The sequence below is a fragment of the Peromyscus californicus genome, unplaced genomic scaffold, assembly GCF_007827085.1.
Source record: "Peromyscus californicus insignis strain IS unplaced genomic scaffold, ASM782708v3 Scaffold_20__1_contigs__length_68692818, whole genome shotgun sequence".
Lineage (NCBI taxonomy): Eukaryota > Metazoa > Chordata > Mammalia > Rodentia > Cricetidae > Peromyscus > Peromyscus californicus.
This window is the reverse complement of record NW_026294503.1, coordinates 64,457,633-64,477,614: the sequence shown is the minus strand read 5'-3', so window position 1 is coordinate 64,477,614 and position 19,982 is coordinate 64,457,633. Positions and strand designations below refer to the sequence as shown.

The following is a 19,982-nucleotide window of genomic DNA, read 5'->3' as shown; positions in this document are numbered from 1 at the left end:
CCCCTCTACTGGATTAACTTTTTGTTTGTTTGTTTTTAAAGATTTTACTTATTATGTATACAGTGTTCTGTGTGTATGCTTGCACACCAGAGGAGGGCACTAGGTCTCATTATAGATGGTTGTGAGCCACCATGTGGTTGCTGGGAATTGAACTCAGGACCTCTGGAAGAGCAGCCAGTGCTCTTAACCTCTGAGCTATCTCTCCAGCCCAGATTAACTTTTAAAGTGTTTATGATTGTGTGTGCAAGTGAGTGGGTGTTCTTGTGTAGGAGTCAGAGACAACCTGCAGCAGTCCGTTCCTTCCACCACAGGTTTGAAAGATCGAATTCAAGTCATCAAGCTTGTACGGGGAGTGTTTGTTTCCTGTTGACCCACCCCACCAGCCTGGGGAGTTACTTTACTCCGCAGAGGGTGTTTTCTATATTCTGGGTGCTAGTACTTATTTTGCTTTATCATTACTATGTGTTTGTGTGCAGGTACATTCTTGTATGCGTGATATGCAGACGTCAAAGGACACCTTTGTGGAATTGGTCCTCACCTTCCACCTTTACATGGTCCTGGGATTGAACTCAGGTCCCTGGGCTCGAGTGGCAAGCACGTTTACTTTCTGAGTCATTTGAAATTTGGTGGTGGTTAAGATTCATTGTTGTGTGCAGTAGGGTATACACATTTCTCCAGAGAAATCCCAGACAGATAATCTGAGATCAATTTCCTGGTGTGTGTGTGTGTGTGTGTGTGTGTGTGTGTGTGTGTGTGTGTGTGTGTGTGTGCGCGCGCGCGCATGCGCACGTATGTTTGGTGTTTTGCCTGCATATATGTCTGTGTATCTCTATGTACCACATGTGTACCTGGTGCCAGAAGAAAGTGTCAGATTCCCTGGAACTGGAGTTACAGACAGTTGTGAGCCATCATGTGGGTGCTGGGAATCAAACCCAGGTCCTCTGGAAGAGCAGCCAGTGCTCTTAGCTGCTAAGCCATCATCTCTCCAGCCTCTGGTTCCACAGCCCAGGCACACAAACTTCCTTGCTTTTTCCTTTGCTGAATGAGTGTGTGTGTGTGTGTGTGTGTGTGTGTGTGTGTGTGTGTGTGTGTGTATATATATATATATATTTTAAATCTACTCTCTTTCTTCAGGACTATTGTTCTTTCAGGGTCTCTAACTGGTGGGTATTGTGGGATGTCTTTGGCCTATGACAGGCCACTTAGAGGAAGAGGGGAAATCCAAGCAGAGATACAGAGAAAAGAAGGGCGGAGTCGGGGAAGACGCCAGCCCGCAGTCCAGGGAGCAGCATGTAACGGACACAGGTAAAGTTCACAGAACACGTGGTGATACACAGATTAATAGTAATGGGTTGAGATAAGTTATACAAGCTAGCTAGCAAGAAGCCATAGGCCATACAGTTTGTAGCTGATATTAAGCCTCTGAATGTCTGATAAGTGGCTGTAGGACCTGAGAAACTTCCAGCTACAGGTGGGACGCTGTAATCAGCTTCCTCCGTGTAGCTAGTCTTGTCTGTTGCATTTTTTTTATTTATTTTTTGTTTTTGGAGACAGGTTTTCTCTGTGTAGCCCTGGCTGTCCTGGAACTCCCAGAGATCAACCCGCCTTTCCAGTGCTGGGATTAAAGGCATGTGCCACTATGCCTAGCTGGGTTGATTTATTTTTATTTTATGTGTATGGGTGTTTTGCCTGTGTGTATGTCTATGAACATATGTGCCTGATGCCCAGGAAGGCCAGAAAAGGGCATCAGGTCCCCTGAAGCTGGACTTACAGGCAGCTGTGAGCTGCTATGTGGTTGCTGGGAATTGAACTCAGGTCCTCTGGAAGAGTAGCCAGTGCTCTTAACCACTGAGCCATCTCTCCAGCTCCATTGTCTATTGAATTCAAACCAAAGTCCTTAAGTTACTTTGCCTCGTCCTCCCCCAGAAGCTGTGCTAAGTTATACTGTCGTTTTTTTAGTTTCCAATTCTGTCTTTATGTCTCTTTCTTGGAAGCTCAGCTATTTCTGGATGCTTGTCTCAGTATATTTTAGTCTGCATTAAGCCAGAATTTGTATCTTTCATACACTCCTACATCACTTGTAAGCATAATTCCATTCCTTTTCTGCCCAACAAAGTTCTATTTCTGTTTATCTTTTCATTATTTTAACTTAATTTAGGATGCAGGAGAGATGACTCAATTACTGCTCCTGCAGAGGACTCAGGTTTGCTTCCCAGCACCCACATGGCAGCTCACAGCCCTCTGTAACTAACCCCAGGGGACCCCTTGCCCTCCTCTGGCCTCTGTAAGGTCCTGCATGTACATGGTCCACATACACTAATGCAATCATACACAAATATACTGTAAACAAATAAATGAAAAGTATTTATTAAGTCTTTAGAGATAAGGTCTCACTCTATGGCCCTGGCTCTTGTGGAACTATGTAGTCCAGACTGCCCTCAAACTCAGGTACCTACCTGCCTCAACCTCTTGAGTATTCTGACTTCCACACGAATAAGTAAGTGTGGTAAAACATTTTTAAAGCTCCTGTTAGTCTTCCTGTTATTCTTCCAAGTGGTTTGCCTGACCTTGCTGTCAAAATGTACTTTACAGCTGTGTGGATGCCTCTTGAAAGATCTCTGTGGGCTCTGTGCGGTGTTTGTTTTTGTTTTTCCTCTTACAGCATTTTGAAATTTATTATCTGATAATTTCAAACATATCTAGATCATATCCAGCCTGAATCCCTCTTCCCATCACCCTGGACACTCCCCAGTATACCCACCTCCCACCTCCACGCTCTCTTTATTTTTTTTTTTTTTTTTTGGTTTTTCGAGACAGGGTTTCTCTGTGTAGCTTTGCGCCTTTCCTGGAACTCGCTTTGGAGACCAGGCTGGCCTCGAACTCACAGAGATCCGCCTGCCTCTGCCTCCCGAGTGCTGGGATTAAAGGCGTGCGCCACCACCGCCCGGCTAAATGTATTTTTAATATATTTTGTGTATGTTTATTACATGTATGTCTGTGTACCATGTGCTTGCCTGGTGCTGGTGGAAGCCAGAAAAGGCCATTGGATTCCCTGGAACTGGAGTTAGACAGTTGTGAGCTGCCATGTGGGTGCTGGGAATTGAACCCCAGTCCTCTGGAAGAGCAGTCCATGTTCCTAACCACTGAGCCATCTCTCCGGTTCTTATTTCTTTCTTTTTTAAAATTTTTATTTATTTATGTATTTATTTATTTTTGGTTTTTTTGAGACAGGCTTTCTCTATGTAGCCCTGGCTGTCCTGGAACTCATTCTGTAGACCAGGCTGGCCTCGAACTCACAGAGATCCACCTGCCTCTGCCTCCCGAGTGCTGGGATTAAAGGGGTGCACCACCACTGCCCAGCTGAGGCACTGTGCTTTGTTTTTGTTAATTTTTTTGTATTGTGTGTGTGTGCATGTCACAGCACACAGGTAGCAGTCAGGACAGCTCTGGGCATTGGTACTTACTTCTCAGCACGTGGCCCAGGAACTCCTGCTGTCAGGCTTGATGCGGCAAGCACTTGGACCCCCTGAGCCATCTTGCTGGCCCTTGACATATTTCTGTAAGCTTAGAACTTAAATGTCTTTGGTATAGCTCACTTCTCTACATGATCTACACATCATGTAGTCTTTTCCACATTATGATCACATTTCTTTCACTCAGAAACATAAACACGAACATACTAGTCACTTGAATCTTTGTATGTTAGAGAAAATACATACTGGAAGTCCTAATCCTTTACTCCTTGAGATGGCCATTCTGCAGACAGCAGGCTGCTGCTGTTTAAACCATGGCTGTCACTGCTTCCTCTGGTGGACAGCCTTGCTTCACCCTGGTCAACCCACGTGATCTTTATTGTTATGGCTAGACTGTGTCACTTTTTTTTTCTTTTGAGACAGTCTGTGTAGCCTGACTGGCCTGGAACTCTCAGAGATCCCCCCTATCTCTGCCTCCTTCAGTGCTGGAATTAAAGTTAGGCACCACCATGCCTGGCAAATGTCACTATTTAGATATGCACAAACTGTACCTTGGTCCAGGACATCCTAATATATTTGTTCTTTGTACAAATAAATTGTACCTTGGTTCTAATATATTTGCTTTCTAACTGGTTTTTCCTGCCTCTTCCTGATGGGTTGGGCACTGCATACATAGACATCAAATAAAAAGGAACCTTTCTTTTTTTTTTTTTTTTTTTTAGCTGTGGTTGTACTGGAACTTGCTCTATAGACCAGGCAATCTGCCTGGGATTAAAGGTGTGCGCCACCGCCGCCCGGCCTTAAAACTTTTTTAAAGATTTATTTTTATGTGTGTGGCTGTTTTGCCTGCATGTGTATGTGCACCATGTGCATGCGGTGCCCATGATGGCCAGAAGAGGAGGTCAGATCCTTTAGAACTGGATTACAGGGGCTGGGAACTGAGCCTGAGTCCTCTGCAGGAGCAGGTACTTCTTTGGATTGTTGGGTGTGCTTTTGTAATGTAGAAACTCATAAAATATATGGCAGGTACAGAGATGCACGCTGTAATCTCCATACCTGAGAAGCAGAGGCAGAAGGGTCACTGCAAGTTCAAGGTCAGCCTGGCCCATGTAGCTACATAATAAGACTGTCTCGAAAAACTAACGGCTATGGTAAACAAAGTTCTAAAAGGGATAGTGGCAGGAATCTCTCCTTTCCGTGAGGCTTTTCTTGAATGCACGTTTATTTATTTATTATATTTTACTTACTTGGTGAGGGGTGGGGGCACACATGCCATGCTGCATATGTGGCAGTCAGACTTGTGAAGTCAGTTCTCTCTCCCATCACGTGGGTCTCCAGGATCAAACTCAGACCATCAGCCTTGACCAGAAGCTCCCACTGGGCCATCTCCCCTCCCTCTTTTCTTCTGAATCCTCTTTCCATCTCTGAAAGAGCTACATGCAGACTCACAACGCAGGAAGGAGCAGGGTTCAAAGCCTACCTTCCACTGCGGGCTGCATCACATGAGCCACTTGACTGCATGCTAGCCGACAATCCTTCCTCTGTGAGCTAGCCCTCTTCCACATCCCACACAGTAAGGGCCTGCCTTCCCTGATCCAGAGGTACATAATTGGCCCTGCTGGTTCAAATACCCCGTTTCTTGGTCACTTGGCCAGGGAGTTTTTTTCAAGGGATCTGCATAAATGCTATGACAGAGGCTGGAGGTGTCTCAGTGGTAGAGTGCATGTTTATCTACGCTATGCATATGCTCTGTGTCCCGTCACCAGGAGTGGAGCAAATGAAAACATTCTGGAGCACTTCATCTCCAAGATGCTATGGCCTGATAATACCGCTAAAACCGAGTCTCTCAATTCATGGGTGATGAGGCCCAGCAACCCAGGTGTGGTGCTTTGAATGAGGATGGCCCCTCCGGACACATATATTTGAATACTTGATCCCCAATGGGTGGAAATGTTTGGAAAGGGTTAGGGGGTGTGGCCTTGTCACGTGGATCAGAGATTAAGCTCTCAGCTTCTTCTCCAGTGCCATGCCTATCTGTCTGCTGCACTCCCCACCATGATGGTGATGGACTCACCCTCTGAAACTGTAACCCCCCAATGAACTCTCCTCTGAGTTGCCTTGGTCATGTGTCTTCACAGCAATAGAAATGATGGCGCCAGGCTTGGTGATGCACTCTTTGTAATCCCAGCACCTGGGAGGCAGAGGCCGGAGGATCTCTCTTAGTTCAAAGTTAGCCTAGTCTATAGAGAGAGTTCCAGGCCAGCCAGGGCTACATAGAGACCCTGTATCAAACAAACAACAACAGAGGTAAAGTAACTGAACTAAGACACCAGGCTGTGATTAGAAAACTGATGGGCAAGGCCCCACCTCTGGGATCCCAGCATTTGTTGTTGTGGTTGTTGTTTTCAAGGCAGGGTCCCTCTCATTCCTTGGGTACACAAAAACACCAAGACACAAACATGGCAAAATATTTATTTCATCTCTGTAATAAACCTCATCCTCACATTCCCATTTATCTGACAGCCTCCACACACTGTCAAAATGGCACAAGCCAGTAGGACCACAGAAACCACGGCCCTTTAGCCCAGCAGGTGTGAGAGCCACCGTGGCTTAGTTCTTGCCATGGATGACGTACAGGGGAGGTCCTTCCATTTCACGTCTCAAGCCTGGCTGCTCAGAAGCAAAAGCTGAGCTCTACAGGACTCCAGATGTCTTCTGTTCTTCTGCCGCCTGGCGCCTGGCACTACGCAGCTGGAAATAATGGTAGGCGCGCACGCTGCAGAGGTAACCTCCGTACACAGTGAGGAGCATCATGGAGGCAGAGAAGGTCTTGTAGCCAATGTCAGCTAACTGCTTGGCAGTCGGCATGTCTTCCCCTACGGAAAACAGACTGGGGCTGGTCTCCAGGACAGGCCTCACCTCCCTGCTTAGAACCACTCTATCGTCTACCGCTTCACTGTAGACGCCTCCCGTGCTGGTGATCCTACCTGCAGCTCCCTGACTCAAAAGGAATAAAGTCTGCGAGGGAGGTACTCAGAAGGCTGGAGCAAGTGCATCTGAATGCTGCCACAGCTAACACCCGGCCCTCCTCATTTGTGCTTTAAAAAGGGATGAGCACACCCAGACTGGCAATCGAACCTGAGTCCTCTGGAAGAACAGCAAGCGCTCTTAACTGCTGAGCCATCTCTCCAGCCCTCAGAACCACATTTTAACCACACTGCTTACCTGTGGTAGTCAGACTCTACCCTCATGTTAGACTCGAGGATGGGTCCTACTCCCAGTCATGCTGAATAAAACTCCCTTTTCTGTTTGTCACTACTAATCTGGCTCTGTCAGTTGGTTTACTGAGACTTATTAGGGCTTCCAGAGCACAGGCTCTGACCCTCAGGGGACAGTCGGTTAGGACCTCCTGGTAAACAGGGGACTGTCTCTAGTTAGGTCCAGGTTGAAGTCAATTTAGTACAGTGAGCTTGGAGAGGGACGCAAGGCATTAGGTCGAAAACACAGGGTTCCAGCAGGCTTTACACCCTGCAAGATCCATGTGTCTAGCATTCTTCCAGGACAGAGAAAAAGGATCCTCACCCCAAAGATAAGAATTAGAATTCTTGGGTCTGGTGAGATGGCCCAGCGGTTAAGAGCACTGGCTGCTCTTCCAGAGGACCCTGGTTCAATTCCCAGCACCCACATGGCAGCTCACAACTGTCTGTAACTCCAGTTTCAGGGGATGTGACACCTTCACACCAATGCGCTTAAAATAAAAAGTTTAAAAAAATATGAAAAAAAAAAGAATTAGAATTCTTAGAATGAAGAGGGTGGGGTTAAGAGAATGGGGAGGGTAACAAGATCAAGGAAAGTCTAGGCATTTGGGCTTTTTTGAGACAGTCTTGCTCTGTAGCCTGGGCTAGCCTCAGGATCCTCCTTTCTCTGCCCTGAGTGCTGGAATCACGGCATACCAGCCACTTCACTGTGCTGGTAAAGAAGATCTGAGTATGTTCTAAAATGGGGTGTAGCTCAGTTGTCTAGCACGCACAAAGCTGGAGGTTCAATACCCAGTACTGTATTAAATGGAGGATGCGGCATATGCCAGAAATCCCAGCACTCAGGGTGTGGAGGCAGAAGGACCCTAAATTCAAGATCATCCTTAGCTACTCAGTGAATCCCAGGCCAGTATGGGCTACATGAGACCCTGTTAAAAAAAAAAAAAAAAAGGTGGTGGTGGGGTGGTGGTGATACAAGCAGAAGCAAATCCAGGATAGACTCAGAAAAACTGAAATTAGAAGCGCAGGTACAAGGATCAACTTTGGAAATAAAAGAAACTTTTGAGATTGGCAGAACGTTTTCATCTGACTTTTTTTTCTTCCTTTTTTTTTTTTTTTTTTTACAAAAGCTGTTAGGAGATGTAGGAATGGACTCCAGGTTACAGAAAAAATAAGAAAAATATGGTTAGACTAATCATGATAAATGCCATCGAGGGTGCAATTTGCAAGGGTTATGTAACTCTACGATTTTCTGCCCTATAACGTGAGGGAGCTCAAGACTCATGTTTCTGGAAAATTCAGACCTCTCGCTCTAGTTCTGGGTTTGATCCGATACACTGCCCAACGAATCACACACACACACACACACACACACACACACACACACACACACACATCGCAGCCCTAAAATCACCCGAGCTGAGCTCGGTCATTTAGCCGTCTTAGGAGGAGGTACTTGGAGTGACTAACGGAGCTGAAAAGGTAAGCTATGGATCCCACTGTCTGTGGGATCAGCAGAAGGTGACGAAGACCGCCAAGACGCGGCCTGGTGGAGCGTGAGAAGCCGGCGGAAGGCTGTGGGCTTCGGCAGCATTTATAGGAAGATGGGCAGATTTAGAAGAGGGAGAGGGCAGTCAGGCCGCGGTAGGGCCAAGGCAGCCTGGGGACCCATCGGTCGCGGCCACCCCGCCGGGCAGGAGCTGGCGCAGAGGCCGCGGGAGCCGCGCGATCTCAAGGGCACAGGCCGAAGACTAGCGGTGCGGGGGAGCGGGGGGAGCCGGGGGGAGCGGGGTGCGGGGGAGCGGTGCGGCGGGGAGTGAGGGGGAACCGGGGTGCGCGGTGTGCCGGGGGGAGCGGGGTGCGGGGGGAGCGGGGGAAGCCGGGGGGAGCGGGGTGCGGGGGAGCGGTGCGGCGGGGAGTGAGGGGGAACCGGGGTGCGCGGTGTGCCGGGGGGAGCGGGGGAACCCGGGTGCGGAGAAGTGGTGCGGCGGGGGAGCGGTGCGAGCGCGGGGCCGCCCGGCCCGCGGCCTACCTGGATGCTGCAGCTCGGCCGCGTCAGGGCGACTCCAACTCAGTCTGTCACTTGCAGTCAGGATCTCTCGGCAGAAATTACCCCGAGCGCCTCAGTCACTGGTGCGGAGTCCTGGTCGTGACCCCCGCACCCCTGCGAAAACCTACCCCCTAGGGCGGAGACCGGCTCCAAACTTCCGGTTTCCGCCTCTCTCTTCCTGGCTCCGCACGCTCAGACTAGTCTTCCTTTCCGACAGGCCCGTTGAATTCTGGGGGTTGTGGTTCTGCTCCACCGAGCGCGCTTCTTGGTGCCCCACACTTGGAAAACCGGAACACAGTTTAGCTCAGAACCAGCCAATCCCCAGTTTACGGTGCTGTGACGTAACTGTAGCTAGGGAGATTCTCTCGGAATCCTCCAGAGGTGGACCGCGCGCCCCCTAGTGCCTGGAGCGGCCCTTTCCTGGGTGATCCGGCGGTGGCCGACCTCAGGTAGGGGGACAGGACCTGTCCTGTGCGGCCACAGCACGAGGGGTGACTCGCTAGTGTTTCTGCCTTGTGCGCGACCTCTTCGTATTCAGGCGGCGTGACAGAGCCCCTAAGCAGCTCTGGGAAGACTGGGTGACAGCTTGGGTGGAGGAGGGGATAGGAGGCGCAAGCGGGGCCGACGGGAGACAGGAGGGAGTAAAGTGGATGTAAATGCTGATTGATGCCCGAGGGTGGCTGCTGTTACCTAAGAACGATCTTTTTTTTTTTTCCCACTTGTCTTACATTGAGTAAGAACATGCACTCAGTGAACCATGACCCCACAATCCTGCCACATGCACTGACCGCAAAAAAACTACTCCAACTCTTCCAGTTTCTGGAAAAACAACACTTTATTGGGTAGACAAGTGGCCTGACAGAAGACCTCAGATCCACAGTTGCCTGATTGAGCAGAGGTGAAGGTGTCGGAATCTGGGTCTGCATCCTACCCCAGCCTCCTGGGAGGCAGCTCTGAATCTGTCAATGCGTGGGAGGGTTCCGGCCCAGCCAGCAGGCATGAAAGGGCTCCCCCTCTTCACCTTACCCGACCTTCATTGGTAAGACCAAACTCTTAAAGGCTAGGAGCAGAGGGGAGCCTGGCACCTTAGTGTGTGTTAGTTTAACATAAAGCTGGCCAGAGCCACAGAGTGCCAGTTGCTGCCACACACGAAATGGAGACCCCTGCTGGAGGGAGAACCCTCTCAACTCTCTCGACTATTTATAGCTAGGGCTGCAGGCTGCTGATCTGTGACATTCTCCTGCTGCCCCAACCTTGGAAAAAAGCCAGTGCGGAGCCTAGGTCCCTTCCCCCTTCTGTTCTTCCCTCACCCCAGGGCAGGCTGTTCTCCATGGTCCCTCCCTTGACTTGCCCAGCTTCTGATGTGTGCGGTCAGTACTTCCCGAGGACCTCATTCCAAGGAGGGCCGGCATTGGGCTACCAAGAGCCACGGACCACTGTGGAAACCTACTGAACCTTTGAGCTCCTCCTTGGCCCCGAGCCTCCAGATGCTGGCTAGCACTCCTAGCTGTTTGAGAACAGCTGGAAGAGGTACACACTGGGTTAGGCAGGAGGAAGGGGTGGAGTCAAGATACGGAATGAAGGAGCTGGTGAAGATAAGCTAGGAATCCTACGTGGTGTTAAACAAGAGGGTGGTGATGACCCCAAAGAGAATGGCCTTGTGGGGCGGACCCTGAGAAGAAAGAGTTGGGGGTGGGATACCTTCTAAAAAGTGTCCCCGGTAGGAGAGCCTGGCCGACACTTCCCCAGCCAGAGCTATTGACAAGGGAGACGGGACAAGTAAGAAGGTCAGGGGAGCCTGGGTGATCTGAGCCTGCTATGAAAAAGTGTAGCCCTGTCAGCAGATTAAGTTCCTGCTCCCCAAAGAGGGCGCTGGCGGCCGGGTGCAGGCAAGGAAGAGCTTGAAAAGGTCACACAGGGTGGGGAGGCGCTGGCAAGGCTCCAGGAACCAGGAAGTCGTTGGGAAGAATGGCAAACCCTGGGGGCCAGAGATGCCAGAGTAGAGCAACTCTTGTGCCAGAGTAGCCTCGGGGAGGGGGAAGCCGAGTGAGCAGAGGCTTCCGAGGACTCAATTGTTGCTAGGAGAAGTTAGAAGGGAGTTGTTTGAGATCTTTGTGTTTTGCTAACAAATACTGAGATCATGGATGCTGTGTGGGGCCTAGCAGAGGTCAGCCGAGGGGTCTGTGGGGCCCGGTCAGCTCAGGTGTCCAGACCCTTCCCTTGGCAGCTTTACCTCGTCCTTCCTGTGGCTAAAGTACTTCTTCAGTCACTTCGTGGGGCTTGGGACAGATTCCCAGTGTGTGTGAGGCAGCAACCGGCAAGCCCTTGACCTGCACCTTCCCTTCCCCCCACCCCAGCCCTGGAGCAGGCAGCACTGGGGCTTGATTCTGTCTTCCCAGAAGACAGTGAGGGACGCCAGTTCTGCAAGAGGCCGCAGGCTCTGCAGAATCCTCTATCTCCAGGTGTGTAGCTGAGCCCCTCAGCCCCTTGTCCTCAGTGTCCTTCAGTGAGGACCCCGCTGCCTGGGGGGTCCTGGAGATCATTCTGATGACAAGTGGCGCCAGCTTCTGCTTGTCTCCGCTGGGGTAAAGGAGCTGCCTGTCCCGGGCCCTGGCCCCCGCTCACATGTGTTCTGGGTGGTTCTGCAGGCAGTGAATGAATTCACCCACCGGCTGGCCCTCATAGCACACTTTGTACACAGCAGTGAACAAGGGAAACCTAGAGTGAGGGAGGAGGCTCAGTTTAGTCCCTGCTCTCGACCTCCCGCTAACACCCACACCCCCAGTCCAGACTCCAGGGCTAACCCACCACTTCCCTAGCCTCCAGCCTCTGGGAGGTCGGGCAGATGCCTGCTCTCAGTTGCCACCTGCCGGGAACCTGCGTTTCCTAGCCAGAGGATTTGGGGTGCTGTCTGTCCTGATCCTTAACCATGCTGCACTTGCTTATCTAAGTCCCAGGCTTTAAGAGATTTTTGTTTCTGACTGAGTAACCCATTTAACTCTCTGGACCTCAGTGTCATTGGTTGTAAAATGGGTCCAGTATGATCAAATAGCAAAGATAGTCATTTATGTTTTGTGTGACAGTATACAATGCCGGTTACCTCTTGTCATCCTCAAGTGGCTATTTCCTGCCCCCAAAGTCCTGAGCTGTTCTTCTGAACCTGTACCATACCCTCTTTATCTGGAATTCTCTCCGTGCTCCCTGGAAAGGAGCACTCTGAGGCAGAGCCCATCGTCCTGAGCACCCAGGACAGGTGTTGGGGGACAGAAATGGTGGTTTTAGGGGAATGAACGAAGGGATAGGGCAGTCAAGTGAATTTTCCTGCCTGTCCTAGAACTCCAGCTCCCGGGGCAGGAGACAAAGGAGAAAGAATAGAAAGGAGAGCCTTAGCAGAAGGCTGGGTCCAAACAGCTAGTGTAAAGATCATGACACACGAGGCTGGAGAGATGGCTCAGAGGTGAAGAGCATTGGCTGCTCTTCCGGAGGACCCAGGTTTGATTCCCAGCACCTACATACATGGTGGCTCACAAACACCTACAATGAGATCTGGCGCCCTCTTCTGGCCTGCAGGCATACATGCAGGCTGAACACTGTATACGTAATAAATAAATACTTCTTTAAAAAAAAAAAAAAAGATGGCAACACAGAATGATCACCAAGAGGATGAGCAGGATATGGCACCCCAGACTCTACAAGCTCTCTCTGTCCATCGCACAGGCTGTGTGGGGTTCAAGAAGATGGGGAAGAAGAGTGTCAGTCAACCTCTGGCTCCCGCCCCCAGGGGCTGCGGCAAACACTCACTTGTCCACAAGGCCCTTGTGTTGGAGGATGCTGTGTAGCTCCCGGGCTGTCTGGGGCCCCTGGAGCTTCTGCCCATTCAGCATCTCTTTCTCCAGCTGCTCAATGGACTGTGAAGAAAATAGCATGTGAATGGAAGTGGGAGAGCAAGGCTGTCTGAGCAGGAAAGTCTGGGGGTCAGATGGGAATCAGGCTCTTGTGGGGAGGGGAGATGGGAATCTTCAAAACAATCTCCCCTTCCCGTGATTGAACCCAGGGCCTCAAGCAGACTCTCTGTGGGCAAGTGCTCTACCCCTGAGCAGCATTCCAGTCCATTCCATTTTTGTTTGCTTGCCTGCTTTTGAGACAGTCTGGCCTTGTGGGCGTTATTCTCCTGCCTCAGCCTCCCAGGTACCTGCTGGTCACCCCCACCTTGACACCTGCATGCCTACCTTTCCAGTGCGAGCAAAGGCCTCTGCCACCTTGCGGTTCCGCCCGCCATAGCAGGTAGTGATAAGATCAGCAACGCCACAGCTCTCCAGGAAGGTGGCAGAGGACACAGAGCCGCTGCAGAAGAGCTTGGCAAAGGCAATCATCTCCATGAGCCCCAGCCGGATCACCGCTGCCTTGGTGTTGTCGCCAAAGCCAAGCCCGTCACAGAAGCCAGCCCCAACAGCCACTATGTTCTTTGAGGAACAGAGGGCAACGGGTGAGAAAGTTTCCTCTTCAGAGGCTCCCTTGTGCTATCTTATCAGCACATGTCCACGAAATGAAGGATAATGTGGCCTCCTAAACTCTGTCCTTTGCCTCCTGATTTCCTGTTTAAAGCCTGCCTCCCGCCCCTTTGTGTGTGTGTCTATGTGTGTGGAAGCCAAAGATTGACACTATTTTCCTTAATCACTTCCCACTTTTATTATTATTATTTTGTCTCACCATGAACTTTAGCTGGCCTGGAACTCACTCTGTAGACCAGGCTGGTCTCAAACTCACAGAGATCCGCCTGCCTCTGCCTCCCGAGGGCTGGGATTAAAGGCGTGCGCCACCATGACCAGACGAGCTTGTTTTTGAGCCAGCATCTCTCAGGGAACATGGAGTTCACGGGTTGGGCTTGACTGACTGGCCAGCAGGCCCCAGGCACCCGTGCCTCTGCTTCCCCACTGTTGGAATTCCAAGTGTACCCCTGAGCCTGGCTTTTTAACGTGGGGTCTGGGGATCAAACCCCAGTCCTCTCGTTTGTATGACAGGGACTTTACCAACAGAACCATCTCCCCAGCCCTACCTGCCTTTCCTTTCCTTTCCTTTTTTACCAGGCTGGCCTCGAACTCAGAAATCCACCTTACTCTACCTCCTGAGTGCTGGGATTAAAGGAGTGCACTACCACTGCCTGGCACCTTTTCTTAATTCCTGTCTCTTATTTATCCTTGACATTTCCTGCCAGAACCGCTCTTTTGTTTTGTTTCCTTCCTTTCTTCCTTCCTTCCTTTCTTTTCTTTTTTAAACAATGTCACCATGTGGCCCTGACTGGTCTCAAACTCACTCAAACTCTCTCCCAAGTACTGGGATTAAAGGTCCATGCCACCATAGTTCTGGCCATCAACTTTTTGGGTACCCTGAACATCTTGTCTGCCATTAACCTGGACATTTCTTCGACTTGGACCATCACATGGACCCAGGGCTAGCTATGTCTCAAAGGAGCTCGAAGGAGAGCAGAAGCAGCAGCCACTGCTGAATGGATAGGAATCAGCAGGCCTGCTTACCCTGGCCTTGCTTCAGGGTCTTCTGTGTGGAAGGGAAGATGTGGGGAGCGCTGGAAATGTTACCTAAGTGCAAGAGTTGGTCCTAGCAACCTTGAAGAGCTAAACTGGGCCCTCTGGGGACTGCTCCCCCTCCACAGCAGCCTCTGTGCCCTCTCACCTTCAAGGCCCCACAGATCTCCACTGTGTCCACCTCTTGTACCACAGTGATGCGAAAGTTGGCGGTCTGCATCAGCTCCTTCAGGAGCTGTCCCTGGGCCGAGTCCTTGCAGCCTGAAGTGGAGAAGGGGTAAGGCTTTGAAGGACAGTTTTTATTTTTATCTTTAAAGTAGGCTCTTGCTGTGTTGCCCAGGCTGGCCTGGAACTCCTCCTGCTTCAGTCTCCTGAGTAGCTGGGACTACAGGTGCACACCACTGCACAAGTACCTGGTACACCAGTCAAAGCGAGATGCACAGCCCCTTCCGCGGGATGTCCCACCCCCCTCCCTCAGCCCTGAAGCTTTCTTCTTTCCCTGCCCTGTGGGATTAAGGGGTTTAGGAAACTGCTAGAGCTTCATGGTGTGTCCAGGGGCTCTCACCAATGGTTGTCTCACAGAACTTCTCATCGGCCACCTCGCTGGCAATGTTGGCCCCCATCAGCACGCTCATAGGGATGCCAAGGCGTTCCCCAATGACTTCAGAGATGAGCTTCAGCCCATTGGGGCCCTCGTCTACCCCCTGGGCATAGGATAGGGCTCAGGCCAACTGTCCTTTATACCCAGCTGAGGGCTTCCCTCCCAGGGTTGCCTCTTCCAAGCCCACTGCTTATCTGTGTCCAGAGGTCCTGCCCCAACCCCACCCAGCCCACACTTGCTGTGAGGACAGTAGACGGCAGCGACCAGTCAGTCTCATCAGAGCCCCCCCACACACACACACACACTCTCAACCAACCTTCCTTTCCAAGGTAGTAAACTCCTCATATCCCCAAAGAACTCTCTAGACATCCCAACCCACTTCTAGCCCAAGGACTGCTCAAACCAGCTACTTCATCTCCCAAGCCAGCTCACTCCTCATCTCTCTCAGCTTTCATGCCTCCAAAACTTCTCTGACACATCTGCCTCCAAAGCTGTCCCGTCTTCCCCAAGCAACCCAACAGATGACTCTTTTTGTTCCCCTTCCTCCCTTCCTTCCTTCCTTCCTTCCTTCCTTCCTTCCTTCCTTCCTTCCTTCCCTCCCTCCTCCCTTCCTTCTCCTGTGCTGGGGATTGAACCCAAGACCTCATGCATGCTAGGTAAATTCTCCACCACTAAGCCACACTCCCAGCCCCAGCTGCTTTCTTAACCCTCTCCAGAGCCAGTCCCTCCCGTCTCTGGACTTTCTGTGTATTCTTTTCTGGTTACTTCACTGACCGCCCAAACCCCACAACAGTGAGCTGACCCACCCCCACCCCCACCAAGAGGTCCCCGATACCTTAATAAGGGATATGCCGATAGTATTGGCCTTCAAGTGGCCCTTGAGCTGGTCACAGATCTTGCCAATGAACTGATGGGGCACCACGAAGATCAGGATGTCAGCACCTGTTGCAGCCTGGGCCACATCTGGGACAGCCACCTGTGGGGAGACCAGATGCTCCTGTGCCTGGCAGACCTCTCCTTGTCCCTAGGAGAGTCCTAGGGGGACTCCATTCAGAATATCTTCAAGCCAAAGAGTGGTGTTGGGGGAGGGAGGGCTTTGAGACTGAACTGAAAGATCAGAGCTTCTTGTGTTCCCTGTCCCCAGCTGTCATACCTCCCTCACTCCAGCTCTCCTGGGTCCCTCAGGCCCCTCCTGGAGTGCTCCTCACTATAGCCACACTCCTAGTCCTTGGCTCCGGGTCAGTGAAGACTGCCAAAGGCAGCCTAGACTTGGCAGGAGGAAGAGGCCGAGTAAGATTTCATCACCACTTCTCAGGGGCCCTAACTTGGCAGGGAGAGCTGGGATCTTTCTGTCTATTGCCTGCTCCCCTTTTCTAGGCAAGGAGAGTACCGTGTGGATTTGACCAAAGACCAAATCTACTAATAACCAGTGAATGAATAACACGGTTAGAGGGCAGGGCGGGCGTGAAAGACTGGACCCAAGTCCAGGAGCCTGAGAACCAACCTTTGGTTGCCACAGAGACCAATTTCTCCCTCTCCCCTCCTTTTCCCACCTAAGCATCTATAAGGGGTGGTTCATTCAGATTCCAGAAAGAGTCCAAAGGAGCAATTTCAAGGCTGCAGAAGGGTACTCCAGGTCTAGAGCATCCCACCCGAGACACTCCCCCGGGCCAGCTGGCACCTAAAGTGGCCTCTCTGGAGGAGACACCTCGAAATCAGATTTGAGTGTTGACTGTTGGACAACCCCTCCCTTGCCTCCCTCTCTTTCCTCACAGCGAGTTGGGGCTCACCACATTGGGGGGCAGCTTGTGCCCGGGTAGGTATTTGACATTCTCGTGCTGTGTGTTGATGATCTCAGTTAGCTTTCTGCCCCCGATGTCTTCCTCAAACACCCACATGGTCACCCGAGGGTCAAAGTGTGCCAGGCGGGCTGCGTTGCTACCCACGATCTTGGCAATGGCTGAGCCCCTGGGGGGGGGGGGGACGACAGGAAAGTGGAGTTGGGGGGGAAGGGAGGAAACCACCTCCTGAGTAGGACCTCAAAAAGCTTGTTGGATTTTTGTTTACATCCTACCTCTCATATCACTCCCCCCACTCCCACCCCGCCCGCCCCACCGCACCCCCATCTCCCTCCCATGACTGGCAATAGAGAGGAGATTCAGTCTACCCTAGTCTTTACTGTTGGGGAGGTGGGCCAACTTTCTTACCCCACCCCAAACCCTAGCAGCTTTTCAGACAGGGAGGGAAGGGAGCAGAGCACTGTGCTCACCTCCCTATGGCGAACAGGTGCAGCTGCCCGGGCAGGCACAGCCAGGGAGGGCCGGGCACAGTGTGTCCTGTGCGCCCGCCGCCGCCGCCGCCACCGTAAGCACCCGAGAGAGCAGCGGGAGTCCAGCAGGCTCCGGAGGGCATTTCCTACCCTCTGCCTGCTCCCCGCCCACCCAACCTCCCTTTGGAGAGCCTCTCTGCCCTTGGAGGAGCCTGCCCTTCACCCATGCCCTTCACAGAACCGCTTACCAGTTCCCGGAGCCGACTATGCAGACTTTCTTGCCAGCCATGGTGCGGCTTCTAGCTTCTGTGCCCCAGCGGGTGTGGGCTGTGAGTATTTAACTCCGCCACACGTGGGTGCAGCCAAGCTCCGCCTCTGAGGTGGCCCAGAGGCTGGCGCCTAGGGGTAGGGAGTCTGGCCCAGAGAAAGAGGAGTAAAGGGTAGAGACAGGTGGGAACAGGAATGGGCCAGAGGCCAGAGCAGCTTTTCCTCTCCGGTTTGCAGCAGGCGGTGCTGGCCAGCTTCTGCCCTTGGCCTCGCCTGTAGCTCCCCACCTACCTGCAATGGGCTCATCTTGAGACTGGCCGAGAACCAGTCCTCACTAGTCACCGGTCCCCAGCACTGACATAAATTGCAACCAGCAGGGTTGGGCATGGTGGTGCATGTCTTTAATCCCAGCACTTGGGAGGCAGATGCAAGAAGATCTCTATGAGTTCAAGTCCAAGAGTGAGACCCCGCCTCAAAAAAGGAAAGGAAGGGGGAAAAAAGGACCTAGCATTAGTGACAAATGCAGGAATGTTTTCAAAGGCGGACTCTGTCTCTCACTGTAGCACACACCTCCCCTGGGTCCTCAGCTGCTCCAACTCTGTTCTCCAGCATTCGCTCTCATGGTGGGAACTCCACCACAGAGTCTGGGTGAGAGGGTCAGAGAATGTGAACCCATTTCTAGTGATAATACCGCCTACAAGGTAAGGGGGCTGCTTTAGGATACCCCAGACCAAGGATAGGCTACCCCAGGAGAAGCTGGGCATGGTAGCACATACCTTTAATCCCAGCACTTGGGGAAGCAGAGGCAGGGGGATTTCTGTGAGTTTGAGGCCATCCTGGTCTACGTAGTGAGTTTCAGGACAGCCAAGGCTACATAGTGAGACCCTGTCGGGAAAAATCAAAAAGAACAAGGTCATCTTGGTTCATATCAGGGACTCCCAGTGAGTCCTTTCACCTCAGATAACCCCCATTTGAAGGTCTAGAAAAGAAAGGAAGGTCAAAGGTAGACCTCTGCTGCCACGTGGCCCACAGTTCTTCCAGGCTCCAGGAAGGGCAGAGAGGTGGTGGCCAGCTCGTGCACTGTCCCAGGGAAGCTTCGTGCTTCCTTCAATTTCTTCCCTCTGCTTCTGCCTATCCCCCTGGGACCCTTAAGTAAAATAGCTAGTTTACAGAGACCAGAAAGGGGAAGAGAAGCCAGATTTAGAGCAGCACTGTCTAAAACTCAGGGGTAGCTGTGTCTCCTGGAGCTCTGTGGTCTCTGATGCCCACGTGTGACTTTGGGGGAGGGAGGAACGTCAGCCCAGCCCGCATCCAGCAGTTTGGGCTCCGTGGCATCCGAGGCCATCTGTTTGACTAAGGGGAGGAGCTTGGGTTTCCAAGCCACTCTGGAAAGCACAGTGCAGGCTCCTCACTCTCCAGCGCTGCACCTTGACCTACAGGGCAGACACCACTGTACGCTCATGTGCAGACCTCCTGGCTTGGCAAACCAGTAAGCGAGTGTTGCCATCCCCCAGGCTACCACTGGCCAGTAACAGTAATCAGCACTAGGCTAGAGGGGAGAGTCTCAGTGTAACCAGTGGTAAGTCTAAGTGGGCAGGAGGTCAAGCCTGGAAGCATGTCTTTTCTCAGTTCAGGGATTCCACAGAAAAAGCCCACCATATTATCAAGGCTAGGCAGTCCCTATGACGGGAACAAACATGAAATCAGTTGGTTTTTCTTCTAACAAGCTCCTCTAATGCAGAGCTGGCCTCCCACAGACCACTCCTTTATCACACTGGCACTGAGAAGGCGGCTTCGGTGCCAGGCTGCCAGCTGGGAGCACTGATTATGGGGGGTGGAAGAGAAAGGATGTTCCTGTCCCTGGCACATATGATAGGAACCCTAAAGAATGGGCATTTATGGGTGAAATGAATGCCTTGTTTTTGCCTAAATACTCCCACCCTTTTACCCCTCCAGTCCTATTAGGTAGTGTAGAGAAACAAAGCACATGGCCATTTACATAGAAATAAAGGGGATACTTGTTACAGGAAGTTGTCAGTATCACCAAAGCTTCTCCAAGAGCGAGCTGCAGAGTGTCTGCTTGAAATGCATGACTCACCAGTCACTCGTCACACGTGCAATTAGCCTGGGTGAGAACAGATGCCGTCTGGGTGCCCTCGACACCCCATTTCTCTATCCCAAGTTATTACACTTTCTTCCCTTCTCAACTCCGAGAAACCAGTTATGTTCTCTAGATTGTGAGCGGACAGACAGCGCTGGCACATTTCCACCCATCTGCTCAATGGGTAAGATTTTATTTTTGCGAGACAGGGTCTATGTAGTCCTGGCTGACCTTGAACTCATAGAGATCCTCCTGTCTCTGCCTCCCTAGTGCTGGGATTAAAGGGGTGTGCCGATACACTGCCCCAATGGGTAAGATTCGTAACTGTGACTTGAAACTGTGGCCCGCACTCACTCTGTTCCTTCCACACCCTTCCTGGACAAGGGCACAGGAGGAAGTAGTGAGGCACCGGGTGGAAGCG

The 19,982-nt window shown here is 51.7% G+C and overlaps 2 protein-coding genes across 2 annotated transcripts; both read right to left on the bottom strand.

The window, feature by feature from the left end:
- Positions 1 to 5,929: 5,929 nt before the first annotated feature.
- Positions 5,930 to 8,942, bottom strand: LOC128117089 (cytochrome c oxidase assembly protein COX14). Its single transcript, XM_052748944.1, has 2 exons — positions 8,763 to 8,942; positions 5,930 to 6,349 (listed from the first exon to the last, which is right to left on the bottom strand). Exon 2 carries the CDS (start codon positions 6,339 to 6,341, stop codon positions 6,168 to 6,170), a length of 174 nt encoding a protein of 57 aa, XP_052604904.1. The 5' UTR covers positions 6,342 to 6,349; positions 8,763 to 8,942; the 3' UTR covers positions 5,930 to 6,167.
- A 648-nt stretch (positions 8,943 to 9,590) lies between these two features.
- On the bottom strand, positions 9,591 to 17,977 carry Gpd1 (glycerol-3-phosphate dehydrogenase 1). The gene is made up of 8 exons (XM_052748943.1): positions 17,442 to 17,977; positions 16,715 to 16,892; positions 15,760 to 15,900; positions 14,889 to 15,027; positions 14,472 to 14,584; positions 13,010 to 13,243; positions 12,582 to 12,688; positions 9,591 to 11,498 (listed from the first exon to the last, which is right to left on the bottom strand). The coding sequence occupies exons 1-8, from the start codon at positions 17,480 to 17,482 to the stop codon at positions 11,402 to 11,404; spliced, it is 1,050 nt and encodes a 349-aa protein (XP_052604903.1). The 5' UTR covers positions 17,483 to 17,977; the 3' UTR covers positions 9,591 to 11,401.
- Between the last annotated feature and the right edge of the window lie 2,005 nt (positions 17,978 to 19,982).